The sequence below is a fragment of the Manis javanica genome, chromosome 5, assembly GCF_040802235.1.
Source record: "Manis javanica isolate MJ-LG chromosome 5, MJ_LKY, whole genome shotgun sequence".
Taxonomy (NCBI): domain Eukaryota; kingdom Metazoa; phylum Chordata; class Mammalia; order Pholidota; family Manidae; genus Manis; species Manis javanica.
In genome coordinates this window covers 171038891-171063243 of record NC_133160.1, presented here as the reverse complement: position 1 = coordinate 171063243, position 24353 = coordinate 171038891, and the positions used below count along the sequence as shown (strand labels likewise).

The window sequence follows — 24353 nt, the reverse complement described above, 5'->3', positions numbered from 1 at the left end:
TGTGCTTAAAGCACAGACCCACGTGGCAGGCTTTGTACTTGCTTTTCAGTAGTTATTCTCCCTTTCCGCCTGAGTAACAAATCGCTGATTTTTAGTTGGGCCTATAGCTGCCCAACTGAAAGATGACATTTCCCAGTTTGCCTGGCAGCTGGGTTTGCCAAGAAGTGGAAGGGTGTGAGACTTCTGGAAAGTCTCCTCGAAAGGGATGGACATACCCTTCTCTTTTCCATCCTGCTGCCTGGACTTAGCAGGTGATGGAAGGAACTTGTGCAGCCATTCTGGGCTGTGAGGAAACTGTTAAAGATACAAAAGAGTAAGCTAGAAGAGCCCAGGTCCTTGACAGCTTTATGGGGCTGCCATGCCTCCCAGGATTGCTTCCCCAGTGGATCCAAATTAGGAAATCATTAGGGGAAGTGGTGAATATGGGAGAATATTTTTTTAAAAAGCACCATTTATTATGGCAATTAAAAATAAAAAGTGCAGTTAACTTTAATCAAGGAGCCGGGAAGAAGGTCAAGGGCCTCCTTTATGAAAACATGAACCATCTTGTTTGGGGCACTGTGACGTTGGGATTTTTTGTTACATGCAGCTGAACCTAATCCTAACTGATATACCTATTTCCTTGAGGTTGGCCTTCATGCCAGTGTTAGGGTACGTAGACAGCTAGACATAAGCAGGGAGAGGAAGGACATTGGTCAGATGCTTGCTTACATTCATTCTACACAGTCTGTACAAGCTGTTCTCTTGGGATGAGGAGTGACGTATAGATAAGAGATCAGCCAAAACTGGCTAGAAGGAGGAGTTGACCTTGACTTCACCTCCAAATATATTATACTCTCACTAACATAGTAACAATCACACCTCCCCACGCCACAACCGTTAAGAGGAGAACCAAATACAGCCAAAAAAACTGCTCGGGCCGACGTGAGGGTGGAGCAAGAACGAACTCCAGGAAGCCTCTACCTGTTCCCTGTGAAACCTAATCTCACTTGGTGAATGTTCATCCTCTTCGTATAAAAAAAGGCTCCCTATTGTTCCCCAGAATGACCCCCTCTGGGTCTGCCCACACCCTAACTCTCAGACAAGTACTGTCCTTTCTTTAAACTCTAATTCTCCAAATAAACCCTTAATGCTCACTGGCCTTTCTGCATCCGTTCTTGAACTCTTTCTTCGTGTCTGGTAACGCGAGCACAGATTCAAGCAGGGAAGCATGTGAAGGGAGCTTCTGAGAAGCAACAGCAGCTCGGCCTTAGAGTCAGCCAAGGACAGACTGACTGACAGGGAACAGTCCACCAAGTGTGTACGCTGAATTCTCCTGCTGGAAATGGTGGCTGGGGGAGGAATAGGTTTTATGGGGGAAGATCGAGAGTGCAGTTGGACACGTTGAGTTTAAGGAGATATTAGACATCCAACCGGCAAAGAATAGGTAATGGAACTTACATAGTAAAGTTCAGGCTGGAGATGTAAGTTTTTTGGAAAGGTTGGGAGAAAGGTTTATCAAACTATGTGACTGCAGGAAGTCATCCAGGTTGGGAGTGGATACAGGAGCTTCTGAGGACTGAGTCCAGGGCCTCCAGTGTTAGGATGCTGGGGAGCAGGGCAGTTGCTAGCCAACGAGACTAGGAGGGAGCAGTCAGGCGAGGAGAGGTGGAGACTGATCCGTTCCAGCCAGGTGAGGAGGGTGCATGCAGGAGGGAGCATGAAGTGCTCTGGTCACTGGATTTAGCAATGTAGGGGTCAAGGGTAACCTTGATAAAGAGTCGCGGAGGAGTTGTGTGAAAAGCTGATTGGACTGGGCTCATGGAAAGAGGAGATAAGACGCAGTCTGGTTTTGCTCTTTAGGGGCGCAGTGACTGTGTGGTAGCTACAGGGGAGCAGAGATCAATCAGTTACCCAGACATGATCGTGGATGGCAGGCCGGTACTTCTCAGGTGCTGTGAGCGCCCAGACTCACATTGACTTTAGTGGCAGACAGGGGTCAGGGAGTCCAGAACCACCTGAGCGTCAGTGACATGAGCCCCAGAGGATAAATTCTCCATCAAGGGAAGTGTTGCTGTCTCTCCCACGTCCTAAATCTGCACTGTTCAGAACACCCGGAGAAGTGGTGCTGCGTGGGGACAGGGGAAGCCTGCCCTCCCTGGGGATCCCCTCCTACCGGCAGAGCGCAGCAGCTGCTCTGCGCCGTTTCTTCAGCTGTCAATGGGAGTTTAACGTGAGGCCACATGTTTATTTCCAGCTGTCTGACTGGCACATAATAGGTTCTCAGATTTTGGTGATTGTTTTTATGGATCCAAATTAGGGCATCGTTTGGGGAAGTAGTGAATAAGGGAGAACATTAGTTAAAAAAGAACCGTTTGTTGTGGCGATTAAGAATAAAAAGCACTGTTAACTTTAATCAAGGAGCCGGGAAGAAGGTCACAAAGCCGGTGAGCGGCAGCAAGAGGATGGGAAGCAAGGATGAGAGCTCCTTTAGACCGGGGAGCTGCTGGCGAGGGGCCGCGGGCCGCGGGGGGACAGCCTTGCCTTTCTCCCTTAGAGCACACCTGCTCTCTCCCCCGCGTACCTGCCGGCCGGCTCCGGGGGCGCTCCCACCGCCGAACCTCCCTTCTATCCTTCGCCTGCCGCCAGAGCAGACGCCAGGGTCAGCAAGCTCGGGAGTTCCCAGCGTCACTCCTGATCCGCCGGGACCCCGGCAACCGCGGCAGGCGGTGACGCAGCGGTGCTGTTTGGGCGTCGTCACCTAGCAATGGGCCGTCCGCTCCGGCGCCACAGGAAGACTACAATCCCCAGAATGCACAGCGCCGCGGCCAAGGGCGCCGCTCACGGGGCCCCGTCCCCTGCAATGCCCGACGGGGCTTGTAGTTTCTCGACTCCGCAGGGGCGCCAAGACGCCCTCGGAGAATCGCGCTTCGGGCGGGGCGCAGCGCGGCGCCGGGATTGGGCGGCGGGCGACGGCAGGGGCTCGCCGCGCCTCGGCGCATGTGCGGCGCGGAGCGCGGCGGCCCGCTTGGCGCCGGCTGTCAGTGAGCATCCAGGAGCCGGTGCCCCGGGTGCCCTCCGCCCGCCCGTCCAGTGCGCTGCTCCCTCAGCGCCTCCGGCCGCGCACCTGCCCGCCGCCCGCCCGCGCCCGCCCCGCGCGCGGCCGGCCCGGGCGCAGCGCTGCGGCGGCGAGGGCCGCCGGAGCCGGGCCGGCGCGGCGATGATGAACAGGTTCCGAAAGTGGCTGTACAAACCCAAGGTGAGCGCCGCGCAGACCCCTACCCCGTGTGACCGGCCCTACCCTGGGGCCGCGACCCCTCCCTGCACCCCGCGACTCGCCTCCCCCCATTATCCCGGGGCCGGAATGCGCCTCCCCCGCGCTTTCCCCATACTCTCTCCCCGGGGTGCGGACGGGACTCTCCTTCCCGAGCCGGGACGGAGCCGCGCCGCGGCGCCCTGGCGGCCCCATCCGCGTCCCTGCCCACCGCGCGCTCTCGAGCCTGGAGGTGGCCTGACTGGCTGCGGGGCCGGGGTCGGTCGCCGCGGCGCGCCCGGTGCCTTGGCAGCTGCGCCAGTCGCACTGCGGGCGCTGTGTCCCGGCTCGTGTCCGCGGGGCTGGTGCAGCGGGAGCGCCGCCCTGGGGTGGGGTCACCGCGGCGACCTGGGGCGCGCGCGGAGCCTTCCGCCGCGTCCGGGCGCTGCTGCGGCCGCAGTGGCGCCGAGGGACCCAGGGACCCCGCTCCCCTCCCGGGGCTGACCGCTTTTCTGCAGGCCGCCCAGGGTGCGGGGTTTCCTTAGATCCGGGCCCCCTGGTGCGCCCGCTGGAGAGCCGCGGGGGCGTTTGGGGCCCGGCGCCGAGGTGCTGCGGTGAGCGCAGGGACCCGAACGGCTCGTGCTTTGTGGCCTTGGGGTCGCAGGGTTCTCTGAGCCCTGGGCTGAGGGCTTAGGATGCCTGGGGCCCCTTCTCGGCCTTGGCTTTGCCCAGAGGGATTGGGCTTCTTCGGTGTGTGGTGCAGCCACATCCCGGCTCCCGACCCCCCTGTCGGGTAAGCAGCTCCTCATTGGTGGCGGCGGCTCCGTGCGACCCTGGTGCTTCCGGGCGCGCGTGTTTGGGGCCTCCCTGTCCTTGCACAACTTTGGTCCAGCCCTCTCCTCGCTGCAGTCTCTCCAGGGCCGCCACGGTGGGGCCTTCTCTGCCCCGCAGTCGCCGTGCAGGTTGCCGGGGCAAGGTGTCAGCCTCCGCACGGGGTATCAGTACGAGGAGCGGCTTTACGTTCGCGTGACTTTTGTCCCCAGTGGAGGAAGAACCAAGTCCACTTGTCAAAGGTCGTTTTGGCGATGGGCAGCAGCATTCTTTTTTCAGTGACAAATGGCAAGGGCAGGAAGGGAACTGTATCACAGGTCAGGTGACATTCAGGTTCTCTGAAAACACCTTTGTCAGGCGTCCTCGGGCTCCTGCCTTTTTCCAGCCGTGGCTGTTTGCGGGATCGCCTGACTGTGTGTTGCCTGAAGGGAAAGAAAAGCATCTGTGGGCTCTTGTTTCATCCGCAGCTGAATAATTTCAGTGGCCCTGCCTGTTTCAGTATAGAAGAAAATCTTTAAAAGTGGAAGCCGATACTGCCTTGAAGTTGTGCCCCAGAACTGAGGATCGCATTCCTGGTTTTCCCCCTTCTTCTTGCCCTGGAGGTGAGCTCCAGGAGCTGATAGGCAAGGGCAGAGCTGGTGAATTCGCCGCCTTGGTAACGCGGCCCACAGCGCTGTGCTTTATGGGAGGGAAGGGGTTAGTGCTTCATGCAGTCCTCTCCTTTTCTTCACTGTCATCTCTTGTCATGTTGTCTGATATTTGTCCCTGACGCCTGGACTCAAGACACGTCTTCACCTGAGGGCTGTGTGTGTGATTCTTCATGCCCAGGGAGTGGTGCCCAGGGTCAGTCTGACCTAGGGTAGTCCCAGAGTTGAGATCTGTCTCTGGACTTAAGTCTTGTTTGAAGGGTTGGAGTTCTTTTAGGTCACCTAATAGCTTTTCATTTTTAAAACTAAATCTCAGATTTTTGCCTCGGATTATCAATTGAATTTCATGCTTCCCCATCCTTCTAACTTAACACATTTTAGCTTAAGTGAGCACAAAGTCAGTCCTGGGAAGATCCCAGGCTTCGAAGAGTTGAAGTGTTAAATGTTGGCTATGGGAGTTGTCTGGGGAGATTGCTGCCATCAGGGAGGGCTTGTTCAGTTTTGTATTTAATAGATAAACAATTCAAACCGAATTCTTGATATAATTCCTGCTTTGCTTTAAAAGTGAACACTGATCCAAATAAATAATTCACATTAAAAAATGGGCAAAGGACCCAAATAGACCTTTGTCCAAAAAGACAGACAGCCAACAGGTGTATGTAAAGGTGCTCACCATCACTAATCATACAATTCAAAACCACAGTGAGATAGTAATTACATCACACCATATATGACAGATAACAAGTGTTGATAAGATATAGAGAAGAGGGGATCCTTGTACACTGTTGATGGAAATGTAAATTGGTACAGCTCTTACGGAAAAATGATATGGGGCTTCCTCAAAAAATTAGAAGTAGAACTATATGCAATTCAGCAATAATACTTCTGGGCATTTGGCCAAAGAAAATGAAATCAGGATATTGAAGATAGATATAGAGGAAATTGTACCATTTACAACAACGTGGATGGACCTTGAAGGCATTATGTTGAGTGCAGTAAGCCAGACAGAGAAAGACGAACATTGTATGATCTCACTTATATGTGGAACCTAAAAAAACTGAACTCCGGGAAACAATAGAATGGGTTGGAGGGTGGGGAAAATGGGAGATGTTGGTCACAGGGTACAAACTAACAGTTAATGATGAGTATGTTTGAGGATTTAATGTACATGGTGATTATAGTTGATAACACTGTATTTATACTTGCAGTTTATGAAGAGGGTATATTTTAAGTGCTCTCATCATGAAGAAGAGAAAGGAAGAAAGAGAAAGAAAAGAAAGGAAGGAGGGAGGGAAGGAAAGAAAAAAGAATATGGTATCTCTGTGATGTGATGGATATGTTTATTAGCTTCATTGTGGTGATCATTTCACAATGTATACATATGAAAACATCAAGTTGTAAGCTAAGCCCTTTAAATAAAAACCCAGAGGCAAACACTAGACCAAATACTAATAGTCACGTCATCCCAAATGTAAAATTGTCCTGATTTCCCTGAAATGCTGACTCTGACCTTAAGCAAAATTTAAGCTTTCTTCATCTGAGTGTGACTTTGCAGCTTTCTAGCTAATCAGCTACAAATAGGTTTATGCAATGAAAAGGAATGTAAGTTTGTTGTAACAAATCACAATCAATAGAAAACAATGTACCTGTTCATGCTTTATAAACTGAGTTTTAACTACTAAGAGCTGAACTTCTTACCCATCTTTGGTTTGGAAATCTCCTTGTTCTCCAACAGTTTCTTGTTCAATAAAATATCCGCATCAAAAACAAAAAAACTGAACACTGAGCTTCTTGTTGATTACAGTGCAATGGAAAATATTCTGAAACCAAAATATTTGTTCTTTTTGCAGTTCTAGAAAGCATCTGGAAATATTTTAAAATGTTCCTAGGTGACTCTTAAACGTTTTGATATCTGAATCATTAAAAGTACCCAAGCTAAGTAAAAAATCCCAAACCCGGTGTATAATACAGTAGTTTAACATCAAAATGACATTTGTGAACTCTCCTATTTCCTTTTAATTTCTCTAAGGCAGCTTTTTAAATACTACTATGGTTTTCTTCATGTAAAGCTTTCAGAATTTGTAAGTATTATCTGGACTGTGAACCAGTGTGGAAAGGGTGGTGTTTGGGGAAGTTCATCAGTCTGTTCTTCTCTGTGGTGTTGGTCAGATACTTTTTCTGCTTTTGTTTAGAGAAAGCCTTTCCAAGAGGAGTTTACTTTTAAAAATGTGAGACATTTTGGAATAGTTGGTGTCTTCATTTGAAATAAAAATATCAACAGTTGTGTTTTCTACGGGGTTATAACTTTCTTGTTGATCCATGGTGGGTGTTAAGGGATGAAATCCGGGCCCAGGGGAGGGGATCCCGGGACCTGGCCAGGATTTCTTGGCCATCATCAAAGAGCATACTAATGATGGTACAGGAAAAATTTGTGTTTTCCATTTTTGAGGAAGAATTGATGAGCAGGTGGGTGATGCAGTACAGATGGGTGGCGGTTACCATGTAGTGGATGATCACCACGCACAGCTGTGCACCCTATGAACAGCTCTCTCATCTACACCCCAAACCACTTTTGGGGTGCAGGTCATTAACTTCCCTTGTCCCCCCTCTTTGGGGGGGACCATTCCTTGTAAATACAGTGCTTTACTGAGTGATGTTTATCTGGAAACTTTCTGGCCATATTCTGGGTTCAGATTAGCAATGAAACAGCCTGTTCAAAGAGAAGTCTGAGTAATTTGCTTTTTGAAAGAAGAACCCTTCGACCTTTGTGAAGTCTGCCTGGGTGCACACCCAGATGGGGTGTTTTGTGGAACCTCTTGCCTGTAGCTGTTGACTTAAGCCAGCCTCAGTTGGCTGGGGGTCTGTAGTTCCACCCAGGGTCCCTCCAGGTTTGCAGCGCCCTGGCTTGGGCCCCCTGACCCCCTGGCGGAGGGGGACAGCACCGCAAGTGTGGCAGCAGACAGGAGCCCTTCAGGTATTAAGCCAGGAGGTTCTGGGGCCAGGGGAAAGGCCTGGGTTTGTGTCGGCATGGCTCCCAGCATGCATAGATGATGTGCAGCCCAGTTGTCCTTTCAGGGCTCCCTACAGTGGCCGAGGGTGAGGGGTGCTAACACAAATGACAGAGACCTGGAAGAGAAACCTGGGCAGCAGAGCCTGAGGCATGGAGCACTGTGGGAAGGCTCACTGTGGCAGTGAGGAGGGGGTCCTGCTGCCCCAGGGTCTGAGAGGGCAGCCTCAGCCCGTGACTCAATATCCCCATTCTGCTTGCCTGGGAAACGAGTTCTGTCCTTATACTACTACGTCAGAGCCCCATGCCAGGGACAGACACTATTTTAGAGGCTTGGATTTTAGTAAGACCTTCTGGCCAGGCTGCTAGCTGGTTTGTTTCAGCCCATAAACCCTGAGTGCCCCGCTGCGGCTCCGGTTGACCATAGGATAGCTCATTTCTTTCCAAGGTGAGTCCAAAACCTGGCTTCACAGGCAATGCCAGGGCTGAGCACCCTCTCCCACTGGGTGCCTGGTGCAGAGCTGGGCTTGGGAGTCCTGGGGGGGATGCTCAGCAGTGCCGAGTGAGAGCAGACTTGGCTGGCCGAGCACACGCATCTCTGTCATCCCTGAATTCAGAAGGCACCAGGGCTCCTCCCTCCCTGCTGCCAGGTCCGGCCACCCTCCCGAGATGTATCAGCCCTGTGCAGCTGTGGGCAAATGAGAGCGCTCCAGAATCTCCCTGCCCCTGAAGGGGCTTTTAGAACCTTCCCTGGGTCTGCAGGGAGTGACACACAACATAGGGTGCTTATGTCTCATTTCCTAGGCCTTGTGTATTTCTGTTTGTGGTTGGGGAAAGCATGTGGGACCTCGCACACCTGGCCCTGTGCCACGGGCACTTACAGGTGCCAGGAGGGGCTGAGCAGCATCGATTCCTGTGCCAACTCTAATGTCACTGCTCAGGGTCTGTGCTTTATGATCAGAGCAGTGTGTTTATGGGAAGCATATGATACAGTTAAATGGGAGGGTCACATGCAGGGAGTCTTCAGCTTGGCCTGACTTGGTACCTGGTCTCAGTGTCCTGCCGGTGGTGGTGTGAGGGGAAGGAGCCTGGCCCCAGCTTTCATTCGACCTTAAGAAGAGGTGGGTAGTTTGAGGATGCTTTAGCACCTCTCCTAAAGCTGCCAGGAATTCCCAGAACAACAGATACATTTGTTTTTAAATGTGAAAATACACATCTAAGAGCCTGTGACTCAACGGTCATCTGCAGTTCTGACGTACAAAGTGGTTTCATCTTGTTTGATCGACAGCAGTGTGCAGTGTGCCATGCGGAGGTGAGTAACAGTGAGCTGCAGACTGCACTTCAAAGAAGAATGAACACCTTGAATGCTGTGGGTTTTAGTATTTTCCTGGTGTTTATTGTCCTCAGTCTTTGCTACTGCTGTGGCTTATGGGTGTACATATGCTGAAGCTGCAGACAGTGCAGCAGGGGCTTCGGCACCGGGGCTGGGTGGGAATCCTCAGCAGCAGGTCCCCTGAAGGTGCCTGTGCCTCAGTTTCCCTGTTTTTCATGGGTGGTGATGGGACCTGCTGTGTGAAACTTAAGGAGACCATCTCTGCCAGTGGCTCAGAGTAATGGCTCAACAAATGGGTGCTGTCGGTTCTGGCGGGACTTACAGTGGGGGAAGAGGATGTGGGATTACTGCAGAGCTGCTCTGGAGTGTCTTAGGAGTCCCCAGAGGCCACTGAGGCTTCCACTCACTGCTACTGGGTCATTTTGCGAGTGAGGATGTCTTGGCAGGTGCATCCTGCCCCCTTTTCTTTTGAGGCCTGTCAGGTACTGGGTTGCTGGGAACCTGACTCAGGACATTTCAGGTATCCCACTGGGCTCATTACCAGGTCACAGGTAATGGCAATGATGAATAATAACAACTGCTTCCTGGGCCCTCCTGGGGGCCAAGACCCTGCCATGTGCTTGTCCCCCACCACCTGGGCACTGCCTCCGAGTAAGAATCCCGGGACTGAATTTCAGCCATTGCTGGCACACAGGCCAGGGGGATGGGCACATTAAGTCTGGCCCCTAGGCCTCCTGAGCCATGCTTCTGTGGCCTGGGTCCCTTCTTCCTTGCCTGGAAGCTCAGGATCCGGAGAGGACTCCAGGGCCAAGAAGTGGTGAAGGCATGAGGGGTGGGCGTGCCTTCCACTTTCATTCAACCTAAAGAAGAGGTGTAAGCGACAGCTTGGGGTATGGATTTATATTGATCAAGACGCTGAGGTTTTGGGGGTGCTGGTTAATGCTTTGACTATCCTAACGTCCGCTTTCTTACAAGGGAGGTCTCAGAGATGAGGGGTTAGCTTGCTGGAGCCGGCACAGCCCGGAAGAGGCAGAGCTGGGATCTGAACTTGGGTTGGTCGCGTCTCAGAGCCAGAACTGCATGTTCCCTGCAGGAGGGAACTGTAGCTGTCATCAGTCTTTCCAAGAGTCACATTTGGTCAAACAGTTGTTTTTGTACTTCTCACAGTTGGATTGCAGAGAAATTTAGATACTGATGGGCAATTAAGTGTTTGAAGGAGGAAGACAGAAATGAATGGATTTTTTTAAACTGATCTGAATAGATTAGGCAGAAGTAGAATAGAACATTTCATATTATGGTAATTTATGTAGACTGGATAGTTAAGATGAATGGAATGGTTTTTCCCATCTTACAGTAAGTATTTTGAAGTTCTTCCATTTCCCATTGTTTCCATCCCGGGTGGAGGTGGGGGGGATATTGGGAGCCTTCAACTGGGGCCCCCCTTTGTGGCTGAGGCGGTCTTGGGTGCTCTGCAGGGGGCTCTGAGTCTCTGCCATGGCAGGGCTTGCTCCTGCTGACACTGTCCCCCAGTGAACACTGGGCTCTTGGGGAAAATGGATGAGCATGCCCACTGTGGGGATGGTGTCTTTAGGGCAGTAATATTTTTCTTTGGGTTTTCAGTTTTTGAGAATGTTTCCAATTATTTCTAGGGATATTGTAATTATAAAAAAGCCTAAAAGCAGCATTACTTGTTTAAATGTCAGGTGCATTTAAGAATTGTAGACCCATGTTTGTAGCACAGTATAATAGCCAGAAGACGGAAAGAGCCCAATGCCCGCCTGTGGGTGAGCGGACGGTGGTACGCCCACCCTGTGGGGCACCGTCCGGCCGTGAAGAGGAGTGAAGTATGGCTGCAGCATGGATGGGCCTTGAAAACTTCATGTGGAGTGGGAAGAGGCCAGATGCAAAAGGACACATACTGTACAGCTGCATTTACATGTGTGTCCACGGGGACAGAAAGTGGATCATTGGTTGCCAGGGGTGGGGGTTGCTGAGGGGTGACAATAATGGGCCCGGGCTTCCTGTGGGGTGATAGGAAGGTTTTAAAAATAGAGGGGGTGGCAGTTACAGACATGGTGGATGTGCTAAATGCCCCTGGATTGCACACTTTAAAGTGGTTAATTGTATGTTCTATGAATTTCAGCTCAGTGAAAAAATAATTTTATCATTTTTGACAGGTGTTTGAGAATTGTAGCATGTTTTGAGATAATCAAGGGGAGAGCTATTTTCCTGGGGAGTGAAAGATGCAGGGCCATGTTTCTTAAGGGGCTTGGTGTTCTGAGGCTCTTTGAACCTCGCTGATGGGCACCACCTCTCCTGCCCTTCATCACCTCTGGAGGTGGACCCCACGTTCCTGCTCCCAGCCTCTTCTCCTGTCCTGGGCCCCACCAGGGCCTTTGTCCTGGGGCTGCAAGAGGGCAGTGGAGAGAGTTCTGTGTGCCTGGGCTCATCCAAGTGTTAATTCTGCCAGATTTCTGACAGCAAACACCATGCCCTGGAGCTGCTCAGGCAAGTCAGCCTGGCTGTGAGCAGCTCTTGCTGTGGGCAGGGGTCTCCGCTAGAGCTCAGGGCTGTCATCACATGGTGAGGCCTCAGAGGAGCGGCTGTTGAAGGGGCGGGACTGAAGGAGAGAGGGCAGTCTGCAGAATGAGGTGGGAAGGCACTGGCATCATGCTGGCAAGCACCACTGAAATGTGGGTGCGTGCATGGAGTGTGATGCCCACAGGGCCTTGGGGGCCAGGGGCAGGAGGGGCACTGCAGATGGTGGCAGGTCATAGGCCTGATGGGAGCTGCCCTTGGATTCTCCAAGGAGGGCAGGGGGCATGGTGGGATCAGATCCCCGTTTGGGGGATCCCTGCAGGCCTTAATGGGAGAGAGTCAGCTAGAGGGGTGGGACTGGCTGCGGGGTCTGGTGATGGAGCTGTGGCAGGGACTCATGTGAGAGGTGGCAGCAGGAATTCTGGGATGGAAGGAGACCTGGCAGGGGCCTGGCCAGGTGGGAGTGCTGTTCACTAAAGGAGTTAGGGGAGGACTGGGGGCCTGGGGCCTGGGAGCCAGGTGCGGATTGTCACGTTTGAAGGGTCCCCAGATGTGCCTGTGGAGGGTGGAAGGAGAGGACAGTAGACCTGGGGGCTCCACGTGAAAACAAGTGAAGGTGGGCCTTTCCCCTGAAGGTGCCAGTGCTGTATGAAATGTACAGACTGGCTTGTAAGTCCGGAGCTGGCCAGAGAAGGGTTGCCCAGTGCCAGAAGCAGGAGGGAGTCCGAGCCAGCGCTGGGAGTGTGGCCGTGAGGAACCCCCAGAACTTAGCACTTCAAGCCATCTCACTGTTTTGTAGATGCTCCATTGCCAGCTTCGAAGATGGGGAAAAGGGCCATGGGCCAAGGACTGTGGCATGTAGGGGTTTGAAAAGGCCCAGCCCAGCCAGCCCCTCTGTGCAGTGGGATTCTGTCTTCTAGAGCTGTGTGACAATGACTGTCGTAAGCCACTGAGTTTGTTGTGATTGGCTCCAGCAGCAAAAGGAAACCAGCCCTCCCTCCTGGAGATACACGCACACACAGCCAGGGACAAGCACCATGGGCTTGCCCAGCAAAACCTGGAAGGACCGGGCACCCCTCTGAGAGGCGTGAGCGGAGGCACTGTGGGCTCCCCCTGGGGGCGGTCGAGGAAGAGTCAGCTGGGCAAAGGGCAGAGCACACAGGATGTGACGAACCACAACCCAGTCTCAAAATATCACATCTGCATGATATTTTTATAGAGCTAAAAACAACCCAAAGTCCATTTTAGGACCACATATGCCAACAGCCAGTCTATTAAAGGGTACTGCTGAATTTGGATCCAGAGCAGGTTACCTTGGTGGGGAGGGGAGCGATGGGGCTCACAGGTGGGGTTCTACCTGTGTGTCAGGTGGTGGGCTTATTGCACAATTCGAAGTAACTAGTATGCTGTTTAACTTTTGTGCGTATTTGGGAAATAGCCGTCTGCTGGGCCTGTGTGGCCCTGTGGCCTGCCTCCTTCCAGAGAATTCCCAGCTCAGGCATTTTAAATATTTCAGTGTTGTCAACAGTGTCTGTGTGACACCGGGTGCAAGCTTTTCATACTGTGGGGCTGTTTAGTTAGCAAGGGGCAGGCAGCTGTTCTGCGTGCAGGGAAGGAAAAGGCCAGTGGGGCCTTAAGGCTTGGGGCACCTGCTGACGCCTGCACTTGACGTGCCAAGGGCTACAGTGGGAATGCACACATCTCCCGGCTTTGCCCGTGGGAATGCTTGCACTCATGTCATCAGTGGGCCATCTTTGGTGTCAAGGACTTGGCCTTTGTGCCTTTTTGGGGAGCTTTGCAAATTTGCTTCCCTCCAAGATAGGAGCCAAAGATTCATTTGTCTTGCCTGTATCTGCAAAGGGGCAAAGCTGTTTCTTTTCTCGGAACTCGGGCTGATTCTACACGGACATGTTTCTCCTTATTTCTGAAATCTCCTTACAGCTGAGATGTGAGCGTGATTCTCATTAAACTCACACAGCCAGAGCTGAGCTTCTGGATGCAGTGTGGTTGGTACTGGGTATGGGAGGAAGCGGGGGTGGGAGATTGACAAAGAAACTAAGAGAACATACTGTTTCCTTTGTGTTATGTGAAGAATTAAGTGAAGGATATAAAGGATGCATTGTGATCTGTGGGATTCAGTTGTAGCTGAATAATTTTGTAAGATGTGAGGTCTGCAGGAGGAATGGGATGGCGTTATTGACTCCTGTGGTTTACCTGCGTTCCTGTAAAGGAGAAATCCATCCTGAGCTGCTTGCAAGCACTGGCTTCAAATGATCTCTTTCCCGAGTAACTCACACGGTAAACCTTGATGGAAGAAAATATGTGACGCTTAATGTACTTTCTGCAGGAGTCTTGCCTGTTTGATACCTTTTGGTCCGTTTTCCATTTTCATGGTCATTCTGTGCGTGATGCGGAGCACACTTAGGCATCAGGTTCTCCAGCCAGCCGTGAGTACTTGGCACTCCTTAACTAGGACAGAGGACCCAGGCCTGCACACGGGAGTGGGGGCCATTGATGTGGGACCTGGCCAGCTGCGGGGGGGCTCCTCCGTGGGGTGTATTGTCCCAGGGAGCTGCTTTTCTCCTTTGGGAATTCCTTTTTTTTTAATAACTAAAGTGAAATTCAGGTAATGCAAAATTCAGCAATCCGAAGGGAGCACTACAGCCACCACCGCCACCTGGTCCCCAGCATGGGGGTCACCACACCTGCCCACACGAGGCTGCCTCTCCTGCGCCCCTCCCTGAGTCCTGAGGAGGCGCCTGAGAAAGTGTACCAGGAGCAGCTTAAAATGATCATGTTTGGCTTTATGCCGACGCATCACTTAGCCCAGTTAGGGATGAGGGTGAACAGTGTGGCTGGGCTGCACCCGGCCCTACGGCACTGCCTCCAGCTATGTGACCTTGACCAGGCCCTTGGCCTCTCTGTGCCTGTCTCCTGTCTGCCAGCCCCCACACGGGGCCAGGGGAGCAGGTGAGATGCTGCTTCGGCAGTGGGATGGAGCCTGGACCCCATAGGTGCCCAGGGAATCTGGCCGGAGGAGTCCTGCTTCCCGGGGATGCGGGTAAACCAGAGGAAACACCACGCCCACCCTGACAATGTGAAACCCATAACCTGCACAGTCATGGCTGTCTTGAGCTCACTAGGGCTGAGGTCTGGGGGTGGCCTGGTTCTAAAAATGACCCCTGCATTTCCACATCCCAGTCCCTGGGCCCCATGGAGATGAGTTTCTCTCCTTTGACTGCATCTGTTGCACACTGGCCTCAGACAGGCAGTTCTCCGGGGTCTGGCTGCCTGTGGCAGCCCTCAGAGCAGGAGCTCCCTCTGGCTGGCGACAGAACAGGGTGTCTGAGGGCCGCAAAATGCAGTGCAATTTTGTGTGCTGCTGCCGCAAGCTGAGGGGCCCGTGCCGAGGAAGGCAGCAGCCCCGGGAGCTGCAGTCCCCCCACAGCCAGCAAGAAGACCTGTAGATGCAGGAGTTTCATGCCACACCCCAATGTGCCAGGAAGCAGATTTCTCCCAGACCTCTGGGCAGACTTAGCCAGGCCAGCACCTGGACTCCAGCCTGAGGCTCTGAGCAGAGGATCCTGTGTGCCTACAGAGCTGAGCGCCCGACCAGGTGCCTGTTCTGAGCTGCTCATGAGCTTGTGGTGATTGGTTTCATAGCAGAGAAAACGAATATGCAGGGCAGCAGGCATGCACCAGACCAGCCCTCCTGGGAGAGGCAGGACACACGGGCCCTTTTGTCTGCTGAATGTGGCCACTGCAGACGTGGATAACAGAATTCCAGACTGCAAAAAGCCAAATCTTGGCTGTGTGACCACTTGGAAGCCCCTAGATTCCCAGGTGGATGCCAGGAGCTCACTCTAAAGCTCTGGTGCTTCCAGGCAGATGGGCTGAAAATAGATTTTTCTTGTCTTAAATCTCTTTCAGGGAGAATTGACTTATATGAGGTCCCTAGAGTTGTCACATCCACAGAGACAGAAAGTAGGTGGTGGAAGCCAGGGTTGGGGAGGGGATGGGGAGTGAGTGTTTAATGGGGACAGGGTTTCAGTTTGGGAGGGTGGAGAGTTCTGGGGAGAGGTGGTGGGGATGGCTAACTCAAATGTACTCAATCCGCTGACCTGGGCACTTAAGAATGGTTAAGATGGTAAATTTTGTGTGTGTTGTGTATATTACCACAATACAAAAAGACAACTGACCTAAAATATAATTGACCTAAAACAGCACCATGTGTTTTGGGGGTGGTCACATACGTAGCAGTAAAAGGTTTGATGACAAACCTTGCACCTCATGTGGAGCCATCTGACATACTTGGATATGGGCCTTGGGAGCTCAGCATTGTAACCCTGAGTAGACCCTGACACGCAGAAAAGAAAGGGATAACTAATAAACCCATACGGGGGATGAAATGGGATTGCAGAAAATGCTCCATCCCAAAGGCAGAGAAAGAGAAAGGCGAGCAGTCAGCTGGGGCTATAGAGACCGAGCACAGCCTGAGGGTGTATGGCCGTTGCCCGCCTTAAGGGGGCACTCAGCCCAGGGCTGGGTGGCCCTAGGCAGGTCCTGGCACGTCCTAGGCACCACTGATGCACCTGGTATCTGCTTCCTGCCCCACAGGAGGACTGGCTGAGATGTGGCCACAGAGAGACCGTTGCTGAGTGTGCCCATCCTGGTGACCTCTAGGGGTTGATGGCTTGGGTGCCAGCATCCCGGAGAGGTCGCTTCACTGGTGCTGGGAGCACACTGTCCACCTCGCTGGAACCTCAAGGCAGCTGCCTGCCTTCCACCTTGCCAGTCTCCAGGAGGTCAGAGCCCCTCAGCAGGGTGGAGGGGAGGAGTGCTCTAGCCATCCACACACCCAGTGTCCTGGGAAGCCCTCCTCTGGGTGCTGATTGGTCAGTAGAAAGGAGTGTGGGGTCTGTCTTGCCATTTGGGCCTGGAGGGAGTGGTTGGAGGAAGCAGATGGTATTTTCTGCTTGGGACTCTGGACCGAGGGTCAAGCAGGGCAGAGTGGCAGGTGGAGGAAGCCCCGTGTTGGCCGAACTGGGCTGGGTTGAAGTTTCTTGTGGCCTCTGGAGCCTCCAACTGGCCCACACCCATCGGTGCACATCCTCGGGCTCCAGGTACCTGTGTGGCCCTGAAATGGCCTGCAGAGGGGCCAGCAGACACTGGGCTCCTGACACCAGCCAGGCACGGAGGCTGGGCCTCTGTGCACGGGGTCACCCAGGCTGTCTTGACTTTGGGAATTTCCCTAAGGACAGGGTTGGCCCGTGTGTCCTGCCAGGGGCCCACAGACTTTCCTGCTTCTCACTGGAAGCCTCTGCCTTCCTCCATGAAATTGCTGTCGGCTGTCAAGTGTCACTGCCAGATGCCCGTGTGCTCTTGACCCTTCTGGACACAGGCTGCTCACTTTGGGGGCACCTGGGTTGAGGTGGTAATCTGGACAGAGCCCTCTCCACTCTGCCCTGCTAGTGACAGGCCTTGGTTTCTTACCAAAAAAAAAGAAAAATTACTTCTGATTGTAGTAGTAATTTCTAAAAAGTAATACATGATCATCGTAAAGTAAACTTCAGACAACTGGAGAGGCCAAGTAGACTGTGCTGTTTGGTCTTTTTTCAGATCTTTCTGCTACCCGTGCTTGTCTGATTTACAGATATGGATCCCCTGTGATGTTTCTGGAGCACCGATCTGGCCAGGGTGCCTCTGCCTCACGGCTTGCCCAGTGTCTGTCAGGTTCAGGAACCCTGGGGTCCCGACATCCAGGGCCCCTCTGTCACCTGCCCACGGGTGGAGGTGCCGCGCATGAGACGAGGGCCCCCTGGTGGCCGTGCCTGCGAGTGTTTTGGGGCTGCTTCTCACACAGTGCCACAGCCAGGCCTTAAAATGATAGGAGTTGATTGTCTACCATCTGGAGGCCTGAAGTCTGGGATCAGGGTGTCGGCAGGCTGGTTCCTGGGAGCCCCGGAGTGGGAGTGTGTCCAGGCTGCTCCCCTAGGCTGTGGGCGGCTGCAGTGTTCTGGGCTTGTGGCCACATCACTCCAAGCGCCGTCTCTGTGGTCATGTGGTCTATTCTGCCTCTATAGGGGCCCTTCTTGTTGGCTTGAGGGTCCGCTCAGATGACCCTTAATTACATCTGAGAGGACCTTTCTGCCAATAAGGTCACACTCATAGGTTCAAGGTGGACCTGTCTTTTTGGGACCACTGTTCAGCCCACAAAGGCAACCACTGTGTGGGAGGAAGGTGTGCTAAGCCCTTCAGGGTACAGATGTGGGACTGGTGATGTTAAATGTGTGGCCAGGGCAGCCCTCAGCGGTGGGGGGAGGGCACGTGGTGCGTTTCCTTGCTGACAGTGGGGGGCACGTGGGCTGGTTGACTTGCTGACAGTGGTGGGGGAGACATGTGGGTGGGTTAACTTGCTGTGGGTGGGGGGAGTTAGAGAGCAGCAGCTGACTTGCTTCTCGAGTTGGTGTCTAGAACTCATGCAGAGCCGCCTCCCAGCCCTTGGGGCTGCTCTGTCCCTCTGGCGCAAGCTGCTGGAGCACCCCTGACCCAACAGCGGTGTCCTGAGGCAGGCGCCCAGCCACTGCCGCAGCGTGGGAAGGATAGGGATGCAGATGGGGGTGTGTCTGAGGTGGGGCTGCCCTTGTCAGGCACCCCAGCAAAGCCTCTGGCAGCTGCCTCTAATGCAGCAGAGGGGTCCCCAGGCCTTCATCTGTCCTGAGAGTCTCGGGAAAGCACGTGGTCTTTAGGGTCTTCTTTAAGGTCATAGGAGACTGGGGGGCTCTCTTGGGCTGAGACTCCCATGTGGTGAACACCAAGGACCTGGGAAAGGTCAGGCGGTGCACCTGAGGCAAACGGGGACGGCGCAGCCTCTGCAGTGAGAGGGTGTGGGATCCAGATGGAGCTGGGATGTCCTCCAGCTGGTGGGTGGGAAGCCCCCGGCTGGATGGTCCTCCTGGCCTATGGGCCGGAGTGGAGGTGGGCTCTGGCCATTGGGCCTGTGGGGTGCGGGGTAGGGCCGGGGTGCAAGAGCCATGCTCTCAGGGATGGGACAGTGCCAGTGGGAGGAGCGGAGTGGGGTCCCAGAGGAGGGACGGTTGGCCTCCCAGGTCACCCCAGCAGGGAGACCAGATGCGGGCAGCCGGAAGCAGAGTGGGACCTGCAGCAGCCTCTCCTCTTGGAGGCAGGGCTCCCCTCTGCTCTCAGGGCCTGTTCTAACAGGGCAAGTGCCTTTTCTTTAAGATTGGCTAGTGTTGAGCCACCTGCTCTCTGTGCCCCCCAGGGTGGTACAGCCCAGCTGGGGTCTGGGTTGGCTGGTCCCTGGCCCACTGCCCCTTGTCTGGTCAGTGTCTGGTGCCCTTGGCAGCCGTGGTGTAGCCTCACTTCACCTGTGTCTTTCTCCGGAAGGCTTTTTCTAGATCCACAACGTCTGTGGGCAGGAAGGGGTCTGTCTGGGGGCTTAGAGCTTTGGGGTGATGCCTTCCCTGGATGTCCAGGAAGTCCTCTGTGTCTTCCATCCTTGGGTGGCAGCTGGATGGGAGATTTGGGAAGTTTCCCAGGCACCCTTGGGAGCGCCCAGCTGTGGGGGTCCTGGCTTTCCCTCCACCCCAGGGTTCCCCACAGTGCTTGGGGCAGCTTGGCTGGGAGTGACCTGGAGGAGCTAACTGGGAAACTGATGTTTTGAAAATCTTTTAATTTGCCTCTCCTGAGGGGGTCTGCATTTCATACAGTTGTAATTGCCAGTTTTTATGGTCTCGATGTCTTAAATTTATGCTCTGGCTTTGAAGAAAAGTGCAGGAGTGGCCCTGTGGGATGGGGCAGGGGGCTTACACTGCAGCTGAGGCTGCTGAGGGACTGAGGGCAGGGGCCCATCCGTCAGGGGCCGTGCCTTCCAGGCCCCGACCTGGCTGTGTGGGGACAGTGGCTGTAAGTCCAGGGAGAGAAAATCCTGGGGCAAAATACCTCTAAAAACCGAAATCAGTCAAAGGGAGAAATAAAGCTCAAAACCCGTTTATTGCTCACAAACTGCAGTCTGGGGTCTTCCCTCTTTCCTGCTCCAGCAGAAGCAAAACCAGCCCTCCCCTCACCTCTCAGGTACAGATAAGCCCTCCTTGCCCTGGACATTACCCATTGATATGGAGATGAGCTTCTCTCCACCCCTGAGGAGTGATACAAATGCACTAAAGCCATACTTCTCTCCACCTCTGAACGCCTGTTGATATGCAGGTGTACTAAAGCCAGGCAAGATATTCGGGAAATATTACAATTTAACCCACAGTGGCCTCACTGTGGTCAGCTCAGACTCAGGCGGAAGAGCTGTGTCCAGGCAGCAAGTGTCCAGGGGGCCTGCTTCCTGTGGGCTCCTGGGCTCTGCTGTTCTGGAGCCTCTGTGCAGCCAAAGCCCCCAGGGCCATCCCTGGGCAGCTCATGGGGAGGCCAAGGTGATGGGGAGCCAGGGGACCTCCGATGTGCGGCCCATCGTACCGGACACTCACCATCCATTCATGTCACAGCATGTGTGGGAACTCCATCAGCCAGAGTCTCGGGGGGCCACTGCCCCAAGAGCAGAGCTCCAGAACCCCGGCTTTGCCCTGTGCAGCCCTGCATCTGGGGGTTAGTCTGAGGACGACTGGCCTACCCTCCCAGGATCCTACAGACCCACCCTCAATGAGCCTGGCGTGGACCCATGGGGCAGGCCGAGGGGGCCAGAAGGGAAGTGTCAGCAGGGGGACCCAAGATTAGGGAGGGGCCTGCAGGGGGTGGGCTGGGAGGGAAGGTGCGTGTGTGAGGTGGGGGATGGGGGTTTGAGACCGTGAGGCCAGCCCTCCTGCCTGCAGACGAGAGTGGGCTTAGTCCCGCCTCCGGTTCCCTCAGCAGAGCCGCGTCCTGCAGAGAGCCTCCTGGTGGCCTGCGCCCTGCTAAGTGACCCCTCCTACTCTCCCCATCTCTGTGGGCAGTGCCTCTGTCCACCAGATGTCATGGAGGATCGGCTGGTAGCTCAGCTCTGCTGTCTCGTGAGTCCCCCAGGGGTGTGGCCACCACTGTTTCTGTTCAGACAAGGCTGGACTTGGGGGGCTGCTCAGTGGGGGGCAGTGGGGATGGTCAGGAGTCACCTGAGGTCAGCGTGCTTGGGGAAGTGGGCATAGGGAACCAATGTAGGGAACCCACAGCTCTGCCGCCTGAGTCCAAGCTGACCACAGTGAGGCCACTGTCCCCACACAGCCAAAATGGGGCCTTCACGAGGCTGGCCCCTGATGGACAGGCCCCTGCCCTCAGTCCCTCAGTGCAGGGCTCCTATGCCCGCCTCCAGCAACCCACATCTGGGTACAAACCATAGCCCCAGAGGAAAGTCCCTTTGAGCGGAAGCCCCGTGTGGGGCCTGAGCACACAGGACAGAGGGAAGGAAACGGCTTGTGGGGATGGAAAAGCTGCGCGGGTCGGTTATCGCGTGGAGGTCAAAGTCATTTCTGGCTCTGAGCAGAGACAGAAGGAGCTCGCCTCGGGGTTTGTGGGGAGCTCTGAGCTGTGCATGTGTTGTGGGGGACCCCCAAAACTCCCCTTTTGCTGGCTCAAGACTCTCTGACAAAGCCAGATTGTGACTTCTCTTTCCCCAGGAGCCAGATGGGCCCCCTCTGGGACCCCTGCCTGTGGCTTTTAAGCATGGAGCTGGGGGCCCAGGGCCAAGGGCATCAGGTCCCCCTTTTACAAGCCTGGTGTTTGTGAGGGGAAGGGGTGTCTGCTGCATGGTGTCCTGAGGGAGGCCGCAGGAGGCCAGAGGTCATTATCCCTGCTGGAGGGGCTCAGCTGCAGGGAGTGGGTGCTGCCCTTAATGTCCCCTCATAATGGTGGGCTGCATCCTGACCAGGGCCCTTGGACACTGAGGAAGCCTGGCATTGCTGTGGGAACAGGGTGCCTGCAGCCTATGCCGGACCCCAGCCCCTGGTTCCTGCCGTTCCTGCCCAGGAGGTCAGTGGAATCAAGGTGAGTCCCAGAGTCCAGCATGGCCAGGGATTGCTGCCTAGGTCTGCCAACTGAACCCAGATCCTGGGATTATTGTTGGCAGGAGAGCATTAACTGTCATGAATCATACTTACATATTTGGAAGAAAAACAAAATTAAGTCACTGCCATGCTCCTTTAAGGAAATAAATTCTAGATAGGTTAAACATGTTGCTGTATGAAAAAAAACCATGAAGATGCTAGATGGGTGTAGACAGATGTGTGTCTACGCTGGACCAAGGCCCGTGAGCGGGGTCAGGTAGGAGGGAGGGAGGGACAGCTGCAGAGGTGAGCCTTAGTACGTGGAACCGAGGCAGACATTTTCCACAAGGCATAAAATCACCACCAAGTTAACAGACAGGTGACAGAGGGGCGAGTATTGGTAATAACAACAGGTGAATGGCTGGCTTCAGTACTACATAAAAGCTGTCACAGCACCTCACTCCCTGGAGGACAGCTGCCACAGAGGAACAGAACACTGCGGGCAAGGGTACGGGGAGGCTGGGACCGTGCACAGCTGGTGGGAACGTAAACTGTGCAGCCACTGTGGGGACAGCCCAGAGGTTCCTCAGAAAACTGAACAGAACTGCCATGCAACCCAGCGACCCCACGTCTGGGAACAAACCCCAGCCTGGGAGAGTCATCTGCACCCGTGCCCACGGCGGCAGTGTTCCTGACAGTGGAGACGTGGGGGCACCTGGTGTCCACAGAGAGACAGGTGGCCGAGCACAAGGCCGTCGCCTAGGCAGGAGCATGTTCCTCGGCCCTGACGGGGAGGCAGTTGTGGCCCGTGTCCCACACGGCGAACCTGAGGACATGATGCTTGGCAGATGAGCCCGTCACAGAGGGACCAGTCTGGCGTGACCCACTGCTGGCAGGTCTCTAGGGGGTGAAAGCAGGCGGTGGGGGCAGGGGCTGGGGGAGGCAGGGAGTGAGTGTTTAATGGGGACAGGGTTTTAGTTTGGGAGGATGGAAAGTTCTGGGGATGGATGGTGGGGACGGCTGCACAACAGTGCAAATGCACTCTATCCACTGACCTGGGCACTTCAAGATGGTTCAATTGCAAATTTTATGTTATATATATTTTAACACAATAAAATGCATGCTGAACAATTGAAAAAAACCCCATCACAAATCACTAGAAAAAGAATTGCTCCAGGGAAATACATACAAAGAACATTGCACCCATTAGGGTTAGGGTCAGTAGCTCATGAGGGGAAGCTAAAAGGTGGCCCAGGAGGCAGGCAGGCAGGTGTGGCCCCATGGTAGTCCCCAGACTGGGCCATCCTCCATCTGTGGCTTATATTTCCTGAACCATGGCGGCTACTGAGGGCCAGCCATCACATCTGCATTCCACCAACGGCAGGAGAGAGGATGGCAGGCTTACTCCCCCTGCTTATATCCCATTGGCCAGAACCCAAATCTCAAAGCCAATTCCAGCTGCAGGGGAGGCTAGGAAATGTGCTTTTTATTCCAGGGAAACATGTGAGCTGCTGAAAATTGGAGTCCTTTGCTCCAGTGGGAAGAAGGGTGGGAGGCTGGTTGTGAGGTCAAGTAGAGCACAGCCTCGGCAGGCAGGCAGGAGGAGGAGGACCAGCAGGCAGAGAAGCAGCACATTCGCCCTCGGTGGCAGTCAGGTGACAGGGAAGCAAGGCACCCTTCTTTGCCTGTCGGTGCCTGTGGGCCCAGGGCCTGTGTCCTCAGCCCCGTACCTGGCCCTTCTGGGTGGCTCTGCTGACCCTTGCAGGCTGTCTCAGGCTCCTGCATGGAGGGCTTCCAGCCAGGGTCAGCCCGTGGTTGGCTCTGCTGGGAGGCTGGGGTGGTGGGCGGGAGGAGCCAGGCACCTCTCCCTCTGGGTGTGGCCTGTGGCAGCTGCCCCCATGCTGCCGGCCTTGGTTCCAGTGCCCTCCGGTTCTCCTGGTTGTGCGCCCCCTCGCCCCCCAGCCATGTCTCTCCAGCTTGGGGCTGGCAGCGGCCACCCACTGGTGCCGATCATGTCAACTTCCAGCCCCCGTCACTCCGGTCACCAAGACTACCGCAGTCCCCTGTTTTTGTGTGGGACCCTGCTTGGCACTGGCATGAACATGCCGTGTGCAGAGATGGGCCTTGTGCAGCGATGGCCCGTAGAGCCTTTGGGAACCCAAAATTTGGAAACACAAGAAAAGACACACGTGTGTCCACTTTTATCTGAAAATTGCTCTCCTAGAAATATGCTCCAAGGAAGTGATTGTGCAGGTACAGAAAATACATGTGTGAGGCAGTTTGATGCTGTACTGTTCGTGACGGCAGAAGCCAGGCCTGGCCATGCCCTGGAAAGCTCCACCAGGCAGAGGCCGGAAAGTAAATGCTCTGCTGTGCAGTGAAGCACCACTGAGCCATGGCCGGTGTGGAGGGAGATGGCTGTTCAAAAATGGGTGTGCCATGCAGGTCTGTTGTATTAAAAATACCTATGTACATATGTGGAAAGTGGTTCAGCGGGCTGTGCCTCAGAATGCTATCTTTGTGTTCTCTGGTGGCAGTGCTTAAGGGTAAATCTTATTTTCTCTATAGTTTCCTGTGTTTTTGAAGACAATTTTAAACCAGTCATATATTACTTTTATATATGAAAATGAGAAAAAACGGTGGGAGAATTTTAGGTATTCATCTCCACCTTCAGACCTGATGGGCGGGACATTTTATCCACTGTGGCAAAGTCAGGCCCCTCCAAGGAGGCCAGCTCCTCCCCTGTGCCCACCTGGAGGGCCAACGCCCAGGTCTGGGCTCAGAC

The 24353-nt window shown here is 54.2% G+C and overlaps 2 protein-coding genes across 18 annotated transcripts in view; one reads left to right on the top strand and one right to left on the bottom strand.

Moving 5' to 3' along the window:
* The window catches only part of CFAP99 (cilia and flagella associated protein 99), a 48082-nt gene extending 45343 nt beyond the window's left edge, over positions 1-2739 (bottom strand). For all 6 annotated transcript variants that reach the window (XR_012131878.1, XM_073237953.1, XM_073237956.1 and 3 more), the window contains exon 1: positions 2564-2739. The gene's annotated coding sequence lies outside the window, so the exon portion shown is untranslated. The remainder of the gene's footprint in view (positions 1-2563) is intronic.
* Positions 2740-2884: 145 nt separating this feature from the next.
* Positions 2885-24353, top strand: part of ZFYVE28 (zinc finger FYVE-type containing 28) — a 102833-nt gene continuing 81364 nt past the window's right edge. For 3 of the 12 annotated variants that reach the window (XR_005054161.2, XR_012131875.1, XR_012131876.1), the window contains exon 1: positions 2918-3238. Coding sequence is in view for 6 of the 12 variants with exons in the window: in XM_036992061.2 (XP_036847956.1) it covers positions 3200-3238 (39 nt within the window). In the remaining 6 variants the exon portion in view is untranslated. Of the gene's footprint in view, positions 3239-24353 lie in introns of all 12 variants that reach the window. The other 9 variants (XM_036992028.2, XM_036992025.2, XR_012131877.1 and 6 more) reach the window with 7 other exon arrangements.